General features: G+C 34.9%; 1 protein-coding gene and 2 long non-coding RNA genes across 6 annotated transcripts; 1 reads left to right on the top strand and 2 right to left on the bottom strand.

The window, feature by feature from the left end:
• Positions 1-2,691: 2,691 nt before the first annotated feature.
• Positions 2,692-9,615, bottom strand: LOC104107072 (uncharacterized). 4 transcript variants are annotated; one of them, XR_688694.4, is made up of 7 exons: positions 9,439-9,615; positions 8,837-8,916; positions 8,300-8,447; positions 7,418-7,532; positions 5,002-5,069; positions 3,999-4,152; positions 2,692-3,004 (listed from the first exon to the last, which is right to left on the bottom strand). It is a non-coding gene; the product is annotated as an uncharacterized lncRNA (long non-coding RNA). The 4 variants fall into 4 exon arrangements; XR_688696.4 differs by having other exon boundaries at positions 2,692-2,904; XR_688695.4 differs by lacking the exon at positions 2,692-3,004 and adding an exon at positions 3,649-3,892.
• A 127-nt stretch (positions 9,616-9,742) lies between these two features.
• On the top strand, positions 9,743-15,057 carry LOC104107073 (ferredoxin--NADP reductase, root-type isozyme, chloroplastic). The gene is made up of 5 exons (XM_009615771.4): positions 9,743-10,013; positions 10,186-10,242; positions 12,171-12,500; positions 13,227-13,446; positions 14,409-15,057. The coding sequence occupies exons 1-5, from the start codon at positions 9,990-9,992 to the stop codon at positions 14,903-14,905; spliced, it is 1,128 nt and encodes a 375-aa protein (XP_009614066.1). The 5' UTR covers positions 9,743-9,989; the 3' UTR covers positions 14,906-15,057.
• Positions 12,382-13,228, bottom strand: LOC117279379 (uncharacterized). Its single transcript, XR_004509789.2, has 2 exons — positions 13,049-13,228; positions 12,382-12,960 (listed from the first exon to the last, which is right to left on the bottom strand). It is a non-coding gene; the product is annotated as an uncharacterized lncRNA (long non-coding RNA).
• Positions 15,058-15,274: the final 217 nt, after the last annotated feature.

The following is a 15,274-nucleotide window of genomic DNA, read 5'->3' as shown; positions in this document are numbered from 1 at the left end:
CGTGAGCTCTTTATTATGAAAAATATTGTTGTTGATTTATTTTGGCAAGTTAAAATATTTGGGCACTTGAGGTGCAAACTGTAATATATTGTGTTATTGATACGCATGCGGTGGTATAAGGTCTGGGTATTGAAACGCATGCGGTGAGAGAAGGGTGGCTTGATACACATGGCTAGTAGGGGAACTACTAGAAGTCATGCGGTGTGATAAGGGTGACTAAAACGGGGGATGCTATTTCAGGAAAAAAATATTTTCTTTAAAATTTAATGTGAAGGCTCCCGCGGTGATATAAAGAAATGAAATATTTTGAATTTATTTATGATTTGGGACTACGAGGCGGTACCTCGGGAGTGCCCATGTTGATATTTATTTGTGGCCGCAGTTGCCTTTGATTATTGTTGTGATTCTCTTAAAGTTGAAAATTTTTTGTTTTGTTTTCGCGAGGTATTATTTGCCCTTATTCTGTGTTAAATGGCGACATACTATTTACTTGATTCATTTTCATTGTCATTTTATTTTTATTATATTGTTATACATTTCACCTGTCTTTTATTATTCCAGTAGGGCCTGACCTGACCTCGTCACTACTCTACCGGGGTTAGGCTTGACACTTACTGGGTACCACTGTGGTGTACTCATACTACGCTTCTGCACATCTTTTTGTGCAGATCCAGGTACATCCTACCAGTCCAGACATCAGTGAGCTACCTGTGTACGGAGACTTCGAGGTATATCTGTCAGCGTCCGCAGACTCCGGAGTCCCTTTCTACCCTTATTATGTTGCTTCCTTATTTTTTTTTATACTCTGACATATATAGAGACATTGAGGATAAATTCTTAGAAGCTTGTGACTTATTTCTACTGGATTTTGGGAGTTGTAATTATCTGAATTGCACACTTATTTATTTCATATTTCTATTGTTATTCCTCATTGATAGGCTTACCTAGTCTAGAGACTAGGTGCCATCACGACATCCTACAGAGGGAATTTGGGGTCGTGACATTTAGCTATGTACTTTTTGTAGGACATGAGTACATCTACTTTACAAGATAACAATGAGGAAACTATGAAGTCACCAAAACAAAGTGTGGAACTTGGGAATCGTTAATTTGTTGGATAAATTAAACATTTCAGACTGTTATAGTTAATGTAATGAGTCAATTACTTAAATAGTCACTCAACTATTCAAAATTATCTTGTAAAGTCATCTTTCTTTCGTTTGTAACAGAAAAGTCATTTAACTATACCTATAATACTCAGAAAGTCACTCAACCAGATTTCTCAAACTTTTGATTGTCGAATACCTATTTTACCCTCTAAATTATCAACTTTTATCTTTCTCTCTTTTTTTTAAAACTTTTTAAATATTATATTTTTTCTTTTTTTAATCAACATTATGGACTTACCTATAGAAAAAATAAATTTTATTTAAAAATAAAAAGTTATTTTTCTAGCATATATAATGTTGGAATAATAACATAATTGAGCATAATTTTTAAGAATATATAATGTATATTATAAAAATATCTTTATTTTAAATAATTATATTCTATAATACGTACATGGAATATATATTTTAACACTTTTATTTTCTTTTATCTCAATTGTGTAAATAAATTTTTGAGTTTTTGTTGTTATTATCAAAATTATTATTACGAACAAATTGTTCTAATTAACTTTCTACTATGCTCAATATTTTGTTATTCCAACATTAGCTTAAATACCTTTTTTATTTTTTAATTTATAAATAAAATTTATTTATTCTAAGGTAAGTATATAATATATTAAAAAAATAAGAAAAAGAAAAAGAAAAAGAAAATAAAAGTTAATAATTTAGAGGGTAAAATAGGTATTTGGCGATCAAAAAGTTTGAGAAATCTAGTTGAGTGACCTTCTGAGTGCTATAAGTATAGTTAAGTGACTTTGTTGTTACAAACGAAAGAAAAATGACTTTGATAGTTGAGTGATCATCAGAGTAATGAACTTTTAATGTCTAATCGTTACGTTTTAATATAGTACTAACTACTAACTTAACTGCCCTTTATGAGATGTAAAACTTCGCATTTCTCTTCGGCATATCAATCTCTCCCCGTTGAAGCATAATCTCAGATTCCAAAGTAAGATCAATCAATATTATAATTACCTCAAATTAGGTGATGTTTTATTTTTTTCAGCTGAATATATCAGTTATTTTCCCTCTTCTTAATGTTTATTTCAATGCAATCATTATTTGATGATCCGGGTATTTTATAGTAACATTCTTTTATGAAGATTATATCTTTGTATTTAGGATTTGTTGATTCTTGGAGATTATCTGAGTTTTGTATATTCTTGATATTCTGGTTGGTCTAATTAGTCTGATTACCATCTATGTCATATGGGTTTGTTGTTGAATATGAACTGCTTCTGCCCTTTTTGATTTATGGGCTTCTGATGCTACCAATCACTTGTAAAGTCACTTTTAGGACCATTTTTAAGTGTTGGTTGGTATAAAAATTTGTTGTACGTTGTAATCCTACAAGGTGTAGGATAAGGCATATAGATAGTGTCGATACTTTTGAGTATTAAACTACTAGATGGCCCGTGCCCGTGCTGTGCACGGGCATAAGCCCGACATTATTGTACCTCGGCATTGTTGTACCAAAAAGGTTCCTGCTTATTTCAATTGTTTAGCATAATAACCATTTACATATAGAGGAAACATATGATCATGCTGAATAGATATTTACATAATAGCTCCATACGATGTACATTCATTTCAGTAACTATGTTATACAATAGACCTTGATTGCTATAAGCCTTCTTTTTGCAATAGTATTTGATGAAAGTATTAGAACCAGCCGCATGTCTAATTCCAAGATTTTAGATTCCCCGGGAGAAAAGAAGAGAAAAAGATGTTAAACCTACGTGTAGAGCGGGTGACCATACCTTTAGTATTTTGCTAAAAGTTGAATATACAAATTTGAGTGAACTCTATCCCAGATGCAAAAAATATTAGTCGAACTGCAAAAAGGCATGTGCAAATTGCAGGTAAATGCACCCCAAAAAGAGCAAAACATGTAAAGCAAGTGCAGAATGCACGAATGAAAACGCAGAGCGCAAAAATAAGTGCAAAATGCAGGAAAATATACAAAATATAGAAGAATATGGTGCAGAAACTGAAAAGCAAGTGCATACTGCACAAATATGGAGTAGAAACTGAAAATAGTGTAGAAAACAGAAAAAAATAATGCAGGAACCCCCTCCCCCAAATAAAAAAAAAGCAACAATTGAAACTTTGCTGGGAAGATAAAATTATAGGAATCATTACTAACAGAGTATGGGAAGAACTTTTCTCTGGAATGCGGGTCAACGGGCATTTTGCATCAGTGGAAACTTGTCCCGCTTCTCTTTTCGCAACTGGTATTACCTATAAAGTTGAGATCCTATCCTAGAATATCATTCATCAGTCCTAAATTTTCCTTTGTCTATTAGACAAACTCTACCTGAAGTTCTATCAGACTTGTCTCTATTAGACAAAGCCTCCCTAAAGGTCATGTTTAATATTTAGATAAAATGTTCTTGTTCTTTTATATGAAGCTACTACCGACCACAAATTCCATCAATACTTAGGTTATTTAAGTAGTTACAACTAATGGCTTCATGCGTCACATAATATGTTTTAATCAAGTAATTATTCAATTAAGGCATAGACAATGTCAACTTTCTTCAACAATTTTGCGGGGGAATGCTCATAAATTGTGCACAAATGAAATAGATCAGCTCTGGAACATCGTTTCTAATTTTTTGGATAGGCGAATCTATTGACACATACTTCTTATTGGAGAGTGCATAAAGTGTTAGCATCCCCTTTGGTATACCACAACGAACCGGCAGTACCCCAGTGTCTTCCTTTAAGCTCTCACGTGTTTGACAGCATGTATCCACACCATTCATAAGACACAAAAAACAGTAGCAAATAACTTCTGAAATTTTCAACAACAAAATACCTACTGACCTTAAGGGATGATCTGGTGGAACTTCTACTGGTACAAGTTTCAGTGAAATAGGTTACACCATACCGCCTTAGTTGAGAAGTAATTTGGTCTCAATTGTTGATCTTCATGCTCTGAATGCATTTTGTCTAATGAAATGTATTAACACACGAAAAGCTGCAACATATTTGCACATTTTCAATCTAAATTGTATGGCACAAGTCGGAGGCTATTATATATAGCAAGTTTATCACTTTCAACCATGTCAAGTCAATTTAGCCCAGCTTTATTCCATCATTAGAGTGAACTACAAGTTATACGTACTATTAAAATGGAGATTTAGTTTCACAGTGCACTGTACACGACCTATTCGAATCAACCTGTTTTTTTGAAAATTGAAATTTGCTCCATATCAAACAGGTTCCACAGATAAAAATTAATGATCGAAAAACAAATTTAGGTTTTACTAAATCTTCATTGCACCATAACAGTTATAAATGCAATTAAATTAGAGAGAAAGAGGGGGCCGGGCTTCCACTCCGCAAGCATATGGCAACAAAAGTTCTTATGTTTTCCCCTTGAACATTTACTGCATCTTTTACAAAAATATCTAGCCAACCAATGAAATGTAAAAGTGCATCTGATTAGGTAGCTGAGCCATAACTGAGAATAAAGTTCATCATCAGCTCAAACTATATATATGCGTGTTTGTGTATGTTTATCATCTAAATAGCTCTTTGTATCGACATTTAACTACCAAATTTTACATTAATTTAATAGCTATCTAGCTGTAGTGACATCATTCTAAAGTATGTATGAACACAGAACATTAATGGATTCAAGTAATAACTAAACCAAATGCAATATAATTTCTGAATCTAGAAGAAAATGCCATCAGTAAGATAAATCGAGATTCTGGGGGTGCTTTTCATAATGTTGTTGCGCACACTGATGATTTCACTCTCTCGAAGAGGCGTGAAAGTTTTGCAGACACACGGCTGGGAGAAAAAGAAATGAAAATCTTACCCAATTTATGTCAAGAGCTTCTTTTAGCACCTTCAAGTCACTTCTTTTCCGCTAATGGAGGGGTTTAGCTGCAAAAATAAATAACTTCAACCCTAATTCACTAAACTATATAGTTAACAATTGCTTGTTCACTTTCTATAACAGTGTAAAAATTTAACATGGCTTAAAATAGCATTCACTAAATTGTTTGAACGCATACATAAGGCATGACTTTTATATAAGCAAGCTAAATTATGCGGTAACTTTAAAGTAAACTCTCACACAAGCACCTCACAAGTGATGGCACATATATCAACCAACGAACATATTCGAGAGGATGAGCAATCTTTCAAGTTTATCCCAGAATAATCAGGATTGGGGATAAGAGATGACGTATAGGTTCTGAAGCTAAACTATGCAGTTTAGCATCAAGGTTACATAGTGCTTATTAATTGACATCGTGGCTGACATCTTCTCAAACTCAGATATCTATTCTGCAATTATAGGTAACACAACACAAGTGTGAGCTATGATTGATGTAGAAATGGACTCTTAGAAAACAAAAACAAAAAGATATAGAAGACAGAAATCCTTTGCTTCTAGATAATTGATAAGAAAATCTTTGCTTCCAGATAAAATAGCTATGACTCTAGATAATGAAATGTGTAGCTATTTGCAGCTTGATGAACACCTTGATTACTATCTTGTTTCTTATTTAATAATAGTGAAAACTTTCAAATAGATGCAAGTTCCATTTGTTCCAACTTCCTTGAAAAGCCCATGAGTCCTCTCATGCATAGAATATAGGTGTGCCTCTCAGACCCAGAGGCGGATCCAGAATTTAGAGTTTATGGGTTCCTATAGCGACCTTAAATAAATATACAATAAGTAAATGAGTTCACAATCAAATATTTATGGATATTTAATAGATTTTGTAATATATATACAGGGTATATACAAAAGCTACTGGGTTCCCGGGAACCCACATGTAATAGGCTGGATCCGCCCATGCTCAGACCATCGATGACTGTTTCACGAACCCAAGAACCAACAGAGAATCTCAGTTATTTTCCCAATAACCATCCTAATCTTAAAAAGATGTCTGCATAACCTCATTGTCAATGAAAAGAAACTAAGATATGTATTTTTAATGATTTTCTGGCACGGATAAGATTTCACACACTGATGCAAGTGCTTTGACAGCAAGCATTCGCGCTTTTGCATCTCTATAATTTTGCATCTCTATAAATTTACATAATACAAAGTAGGGGTGACAAAATGGTTAAAAGAACACAGTTAACCACCCATATTATCCACTAAAAAATGGGTTGGATAATGAACTTTTTAAAAATGGGTCAAATGTGGATAAGAACCATATTATCCATTTAGAAAATGGATAACCAATGGGTAACCAATGGATAACTAATGTGTTTAATTTTTACATTTGTAAAGCCTCAAATTGGGGGTTCCTCAAGTTTGGGACTAGGAATTCTCCCAAAAGTGTTCATATTCAAGAAGTCATGGATAATATGGTTACCTATATATTATCCGTCGGCTAACCCGTTTTTTATCCGTATTAAAAATGGGTCGGGTCGGATAATTTATCCGCTTTTTCATTACCCGTTTTCGACCCGAACCATATCCAACCCGACCCGCCCGTTTGCCACTCCTAATACAAAGCATAATTGACCATCAAAATAGAAATGTGTTACTTCATTCCTTATCAGTATCCAATTAAAGTAGAAGAGGCACCTCTTAAAACCTCAATTTCAAGCTTCAGAAGGATATGTGAACTATCATTTAGCTAGAAACTTAAGCATTTACTCCCCAAAGCCAGAAGGTAAGCAGGAGCACAGGAGCAAAGCACTTTACTGCTCACTACTCAATTTATTACCATTGAGTAAGTGCCAGTATCAATCGGTTAATATGATTTTATCTCGCCTTTTCCATTCCCCTGCGACGTTATATTCCCATTAATTGCACTAAAGAAAAAGTTTAAATGAGATGCTTTATTATTTAGAGATTATTATAAAGATAATTCAACTGCTATACCAATTACATTAAAGTAACTAGTCATGTTGATGTCACATTACTTTCATTAGTCAAGTATATTTTTTCCCTTTTTCTTTGTTATATATTATTTGTCTTGGGTAGTTAAGTACCCTTTCGTATTATAAGTGACACAAGCACATTCAAGTTAATTTGATCTAACAATGAATATTTCTTGACAAACATCCAAATTAAATTAATACAACCTTCAAAGAAAGAAAGATGTATATAAAACTGAGAACCACTCCCCCAACATCATTTTATTCAGCAGATCCTACAATAAGTTTAAGGAGGATATAACTAAATTCAATTTAATAATACACCTTAACCAATCAAAATGTGTGGCAAAAAAGTCTAACCTCATAACTGTGACATTTAGCAAAGTTACCTAAGTAAATTTCAGGAATTCTTCAAACGCATGATCGTTGAACTTCTTTTCATCTTGGTGAACCGCTTCAAACTCAGCCAAAAGCTACTAAGGTTTCAAGCTCTCTTTCCATAAACTTCAACCCAGTAAAGCCAAAAATCAGTCTAAATAACATCATATACATATTCTTTTTCAAACAAGATCTACTTATCTTAGTCCACGCCAACAACATTGCAGACAACACTAACTGAATCTTTCTTAGGAAACAAGAACACAACGTGGGGATATGCCTTGAAAGAAGCAACAATGCCTCATTGTGGTAAAAGAAAATTGATTATTCCCTAGATTTCAGGTTAACAGTAAGGCCCTTATTATTGAACCACACTCTCGTACCTCGCACGTTTTGAGCTATTTTACTACCAATGTTGAAAATAAGCAAGATAAAGGCAACCGAAATTATTGAAAGAACATAAATGCATGCATTACTGACCTTTCAGGATTTCGTTCATATAGCCTTTCTTTATTTTAAATTGGTATGTCACACAATTCTGTTTGTGTGTACTCAAAGAAATTCTCGTTTACTTTACACCTTCCTGAGCTGAGGGTCTATCGAAAACAGGCTCTCTGCCCCATCGGGGTAGAGGTAAGGTCTGCGTACTCACTACCCTGCCCAGACCCCATTTGCGGGATTTTACTGGTCATCGTTGTTGTTGTATAGCCTTTCTTTATTTTCATTGAGTTCCTTTTAGTGCCAGTTTTTGCTACCAAATTGACACAAAATATTCAGAAGTAGACAAGCATAAGCAGAAAATAACATAGTCCACCAGTTGTGCGGGAATGAAATATCTATAGATAGTGAAAAATAAAAAATAATATTGTACATATCTTAAATACAACACTTACTTTGTGAATTATGGCAACTACTGCATCCAAGATCTGACTATTGAAAGGTTTAAATACAACGCAGTATTCACCGGCATTTTTTCCAATCTGTTTGTCACCAACATCAACATCATTGCCAGAGCTTCAAAAAATTCATCGTCGCCTGAAGCTAGAAGTCCAGCGATTTAGTTTTATCTTTCTGTAACCTTTTACTTGCATAGAGAAGTCCTTTAAATAAAATTTATTTTCACATTATAACTTGTACACCTATACTTGGCCAAGAAAAAATTAGGTAGACAAAAAAAGAATCAGCAATGACAGCTTTTTGACCATCTCAACTTTAATACCATGGCCAATTACCAAATAGCGACACATCTAACTGAAATAACAAGTAAAATGCAAAAAGCTACTATTGCTTTTAGCCTTCTATAAGTATTTCTACATTTGTATAAATTTTATGAAAAAGTTTCCCAATTCACAGGAATGTAAAACTTTGCATAGTTGAAGGTAGTCATAATTTACTCGATAATACAAAAGAGAAACAAAAGAAATTCTTACCAAATAGTTTTGTGCTGTTTCAGGCATATCGCGCCGAACACCTTGGGTCCATCAGTTTGCAGAGTTTAAAATCTCATCATCTTGAATAAAAATTGAAAAATAACCGAAAGAATAAAGTAAAAGAAGAGTAAAAAATTAAAAACATTCAGATGGAAAGTATTACTAACTATAAAATATATTAAGATTTACAGATATAGAACACAATGAAAGTACGTTTACAAATAAACCGATACTATCACCAATTAAATTTCTGGTACTGTAGCACAGACCCAATCTTCCAACAAAAAGCATAATACAATAGATTTTTGTATCGACATTTCGATTTACAGTTAGTAATTAGTGCCAAAAGACGAATGAGTAAGCCAAAATAATATAAATTATATGCACCAGGTACAATCTCAAACATGCATGTGCAGATCAGATAGACTTACTGACATGTATGTAAAATATCTAGCTAGAAATTATGCGAAAGAGAAAGAAAACTAAAAATGAAGCAAAAATAGACAATCCTTCAAAGGAAAAATTACTTTGAATTACTACAATCTTTCGGTGATGGGCAGAAATTACTGCAAGAAAGGGAAAAAAAAAAGGGAAAAACTTACCAGAAGTAGCGAATGAAATAAAAGCTAGAAAATTAGAAACCGAAAATGGATGATACCCAGAAGCGATGAGCAATTATCAGATAGAGGAAAAAGAAATATAGAGGAGTGGGAGAGAGATATGAATATAGAAATTGCTGATTGATAGGACTGTTGAGGAAGAAGAGAGGGAATACCAATTTACCCATAAAGTGGATTACATTTACCATAATGCCCTTTGTCGTACCCAAGAACCTTTGCTTATTATTTATATAGTTAAAAATATACAATTGTTATTTAATAATCCCAAGTTCTAACAGCAGAAAAGCTCACAAAATTGATATCAAACACTGAAGAGCCAAACAGTCTTGTCCTTTCCCAAACTCCAAAGGATCACTACAATCCCTCGCTAATATAGCCCCTAGTAGCTTGCCAACTTCCCCCTTTTCTTCTTCCTAGAAAAAAACCCCTCTATTTATATAAACCCTTCTCCATCTTTCTCATTTCAGAGTTTTTCTCCATAGCCACAAACATAGAATCACACCCACAAGGAGAGAATCATTTTTGATCCCATAATGGCTCATTCAGCTCTCTCTCAGGTCATTTTCTTTTAAAAAGATTCGATTTTTATTAAGTTGGTACCCACTGTTAATGGCACTCTACATTTTTTGACTTAAAATTCTGGATCCATCCTATGTCAGTTGTTAGTTTTTGTATTGGTTTTTAGAGGGTACTTTGGATTTTGACTAGATTTTGCGTTTATGCATGCAGGTGTCAGTTGCTGTTCCTCTGCAAACGGATTCATCTTTTAGAAGATCTACTTTTAAGGTTCTTGAAAATCTCTACTTATTGTTATTTATTTCCATGTCCTAACATATAAACTTGATGGAACTGTACGTTGACTTTACAAATAATTGGATTTGCTTGATATATGTTTGATTTGTTTTTTCATAAAAATAAAATTTCGTTTACTACTTTTTACGAAGCAAAAAAGTACTCCCTCCATCTCAATTTATGTGATTGACTAGACATGGAATTTAATGAAAAAAGAAAGATTTTTCAAACTTGTGATCTGAGTCAAATCATAGACATTTGTGTGACTGTAAATCATTTTATTAAGCTAAAGTGAGAAGCTAAATACAAAAAAAAGTGTCAAATTCTTTTTTGGAACAACCTAAAAAGCAGAGTGTGCTTCATCAAATGAGACAGAGGGAGCAGCTGTCTTAGCTTGAGTTATTTAAATTCGAGATGTTGAAAACTGTTTACATCAGAAGTTTGATGGACAATCGTATGGTGTAGGGCTAAGGTGTCTGAATGTGTAACATGGGTTCAATTACATGTTGAGTAGTCCAATTGTTGGATGTGACAGTCAATGTGCCTTTTCCTCCCCTTTTTTCCCGTTTTATCTTTTATTCCTCTCCCATCTACCTCCCTCCTTGCAATGCAAACTGAAATTGATCTTCATTAAAATAGGCTTTTCAACAATGTGCTAAGTTTTGGAAGATTTGATGAAATGATATTTTACATCAACATGTGTGTCTTGTACAGTGGGGCTTGCTCAATCTTCTCTCAACTAATGTTGCTCCATCTTCATGCTCATCTAGATCAGAAGACAAAACTTTAATGGTTCTATCATGCTAAAGTTCTGCGTACACACTACCCTCCCCAAACCCCACTTGTGGGATTACACTGGGTTTGTTGTTGTTGTATGCTAAAAATCTTAATTAGTCCCAATTGATTTGCTTCCTTTAACCTTTTCCATCCCGTAACCAATAATCGAGAATTTCATGACTAATTCCTTTTGTATCTGAGTGTTCCTTTTACTTATTCCTCTTGAGTCTAAGTCATTAGTATGAAGAATATTATGATCGGCAATTTCGAAGGGAGTAACTCGATTCCTGCATATTCACTCAATTATTTCATGGATATCGGCTTCTGTATATCCTTTTTCCTGAAAAAATGCAGATGTCATGTGTTACATAACTTTTAGCCTGTCGCTAAGCTATTCAGTCAAGAATCAGCTGAGAAAATGTAGAGAGAGGAGCTTGTTTTCTCTCTATATCCGGCATGCTCTTTCTTTGGTCAACATATATGTGCTAAAGCCTACTTGTTTGCATAGCCTAATTTGTAAGTTTGCTAAACAGGCAAGTATCCTAAAATATCTTTTTTATAAGTAACTCATGCATCATTGGGTGCTTTGTGGTCATAAGTCAATTAGACGCCTCCGATTGAGCACATTTGCTCTTCATTTTTGGGTCTTTTTGTTGCGAAAATATGTATTGGTGTATGTATCAGTATGATTGTATCCTATATTGGTGACCACACAGTGTTTGGATTCTCCTTGCATAATTCTGGTGCATATATCTTTCTGCATCCAAGAACATGTATTCCTTCTTTATCAGTAAAATAATTATTTGACGGAGAATGCAACATGCACCAAGGTGAATCATAGAAGTACATGGGCTGCAAAGTACTACAAGAACAGGAACAAAAACAGAAGAGATAAACTAAACCAGAAAATGAATAAAGAACAAAAATCATGTGAGTCGAAAGACCTACCTATGGCATAAGAGGAAAGAAAAATGAAGTAGGAACGCATATACACTTCCTGTTGCTGCTTCCATCAGTTGATATCCACATATTTAGTTTTGTATGTGTTTCCTGATCTATTTAATCACATGTTTTATATGTTCACTAACAGTTTGAAAATGATTTGACTTAACTAAAGAGTACAATTATGCATTTCATTGTTACAGGCTACAAGCATAACATTTAGTGATAGATCATCATGGATCTCTATGCCGCCTATCGATCTAAAAGCAGCACCATCGAGAAACCAACACATTGTTTGCATGTCGGTGCAACAAGCTAGCAAAGCCAAGGTTTCAGTTTCACCTTTATCACTTGAAGATGCAAAAGAACCACCATTGAATATTTACAAGCCCAAGGAACCATACACAGCGACAATTGTCTCTGTTGAGAGGCTTGTGGGCCCAAAAGCTCCTGGGGAGACTTGTCATATTGTCATTGATCATGATGGAAACCTTCCTTACTGGGAAGGACAAAGTTATGGTGTCATTCCTCCTGTAAGTTCTGGCTGCATATTTCCATTATTCTTTTGAAAAGCTTTCTCGTTTTGCCGTGATTGAATCTATATATGATCAGTCATATAACTTTTTGAATGAAATCCATGTCTTCTCTTCCTGCTTGCTTTACACACATCTCCATTAGTTGGACTCCATTTTGAAGGACAACCACATGCATTACTAGCAATACATTTGTGATTTGTCATTAATATGTTGGCTGTAATGTTCTTTCATTTGCTTGATTGTCTATTCGAATGAGTGCTTATTTCTTGTTTGATGGCAATAAAAAGACAGTTGCAGGCATGTCTCAAAGATTTCCTACTCCATCAATTAATTTGTTGTCATTTTTGCTACTTTTCCCTTTTGACATCCCAATAGATAGAAGTCAGCCCAAAAATTGTACTGTGTTACATCCAGTCTTTGCCCTGTCATGCTGTAAATGATTATTGTATGCCAGCTCCTGCATAGTAAGATACTTTGTTAATTGGTACTATTAACTTCTGGCCTACGTGAAATGAAGCTTATGCATGTTAATATTAGAACTGAACCTGTTTGTGGTTTGGGCTTTTCATTCGCATTGTGAAAATAGGAAATGTGCTGTAATCATTCTTTTAACCTAATTTTCTGATTTTTCTAATAACAAACTCGTCTTCTTCCTTGCTAATAGCTGAGTATAATTTCTACGTCCATCAGTCTTTCAGAGCCTCACATCTTAACTCATTTCAGGGTGAAAATCCTAAGAAACCAGGCAATCCCCACAATGTTCGTCTATATTCAATTGCATCCACCAGATATGGGGACTCTTTTGATGGGAAGACGGCCAGCTTGTGTGTCAGACGAGCTGTCTACTATGATCCTGAGACAGGAAAGGAAGACCCTTCCAAAAATGGTGTTTGCAGCAACTTCCTGTGCGACTCAAAGCCTGGTGACAAAGTGAAGATCACAGGTTAAATCCAAATAGTCCTTTTACAGATGTTATTCAAAGAAGACTTACATGCCAACACTAGTCGTCTTCCATGCATTGCATTCTCAACTTGTCACATCTGATCACATTAAGTGCAATTTTGGCTCAATTAATAGGTTTTTCCAACATCTCAAAAGAGGGACAAAGAAATGATCTTCTGGGCAGCATACTATTAAAAATGGTCTTGTCAACTAATTATTTTGTTCAGTAGACTGTTTAGGTTGTACGTATAACAGATTGAAGATATCTGCCTTTTCCTTGTGTACTTGTAAATTCCAGCTGCTATGCATATTTTTTCTCCCAAGGGTCGTTTGGTTCAATTGTGGGATAGACAAGGATATCCCATGGGATTAGCTATCCTACCTTCTATATGGGATAAGATAATCCCACCATTTTGGTATAAAATTTATCCTACCATTAACTAATGCCCATAACCAAACATGAGATAAATACAATCTCATATTCTATCTTGGAATTAGTATCCTTATCCAGGTAACCAAACGACTCCTACGAATATGCATCACAGCTTTGTCTGGCACTCTCTCGTGAATTTTTTACTTGATTATCTGATCATATGACGAATCCGTAAATGCCTATTTTGTACTAGTGATTTCCTAGCTATTATTAAAGGACCCTTCCCTTAAGTCTGTTGTGTGGCGCTTCTTGATTTAGCTTTGGCATAACTAACCCTTTTACAATTACAAACTTCCCTATAAAGAATTTCTTAACTCAATGGTGTTCCTACGCTGTCACCTTTCGCTCTAACCATGTGCTTCTAAATAAGATACCCTGCTGAGAATTAAAACTCCTGTTGATACTTCACATCTTAATAGTCTGTCATTTGGCTCTTGGATTCTTATAATTTGTTGGTGGGTTGCATATATATGGTGAAATACTTGATATTCAGTTTTGTCCGTCATTGACCGCCCTTTGTATGTTCCCAGGTCCTTCTGGTAAGATAATGCTTCTACCAGAAGAGAATCCAAATGCCACACACATCATGATTGGAACTGGAACTGGTGTGGCTCCCTTCCGAGGCTACCTTCGCCGTATGTTCATGGAATCGGTTCCAACTAAGTTTAATGGCCTTGCTTGGCTTTTCCTTGGGGTTGCAAACACTGACAGCCTTCTATATGACGATGAGTTCACCAAGTATCTCAATGACTACCCAGGCAATTTCAGATATGACCGTGCTCTTAGCCGTGAACAAAAGAACAATAAAGGGGGGAAGATGTATGTTCAGGATAAAATAGAGGAATACAGCGATGAGATCTTCAAACTTCTGGATGAAGGGGCCCACATCTATTTCTGTGGGTTGAAGGGGATGATGCCCGGAATCCAAGATACGCTGAAGAGGGTTGCTGAGAGGCGAGGTGAGAGCTGGGAACAGAAGCTTTCACAACTCAAAAAGAACAAGCAATGGCATGTTGAAGTCTACTGATCAAGAAACGTCAATCCTTGCATTTGTTTATGATTGTTGATTGTTGTCAAGTGAACTTTGGATGACACATTGTTGTACTGCTAGTAGACATAAAAAGTATTCAATGCTGCAAGGAAAATGAAATAATAACTGTTGGTACCTTGGGGCAGTCAGTCTTCTGTATTTCTTTGCAAATGTCTCTCTGATAGGCATTTCACAGCTGCTCTATTGTGCTTATTTCTGCAAATACCTGGTTTTTAATCTTTTGGAGAGGGACTAAGCTGCACCACATGTTTCAGCTTGTTTTACCCTCTGGATGGATGTGCTTTTGGAAAAAGTGCTTGACATAAAAACTAAAATTGTGTGGCGCTTCTTGATTTAGCTTTGGTG

The sequence above is a fragment of the Nicotiana tomentosiformis genome, chromosome 4 (genome assembly GCF_000390325.3).
Source record: "Nicotiana tomentosiformis chromosome 4, ASM39032v3, whole genome shotgun sequence".
In the NCBI taxonomy this organism is placed as follows: domain Eukaryota; kingdom Viridiplantae; phylum Streptophyta; class Magnoliopsida; order Solanales; family Solanaceae; genus Nicotiana; species Nicotiana tomentosiformis.
The sequence above is the reverse complement of the archived record's forward strand: the minus strand, read 5'-3'. Positions and strand labels throughout refer to the sequence as shown.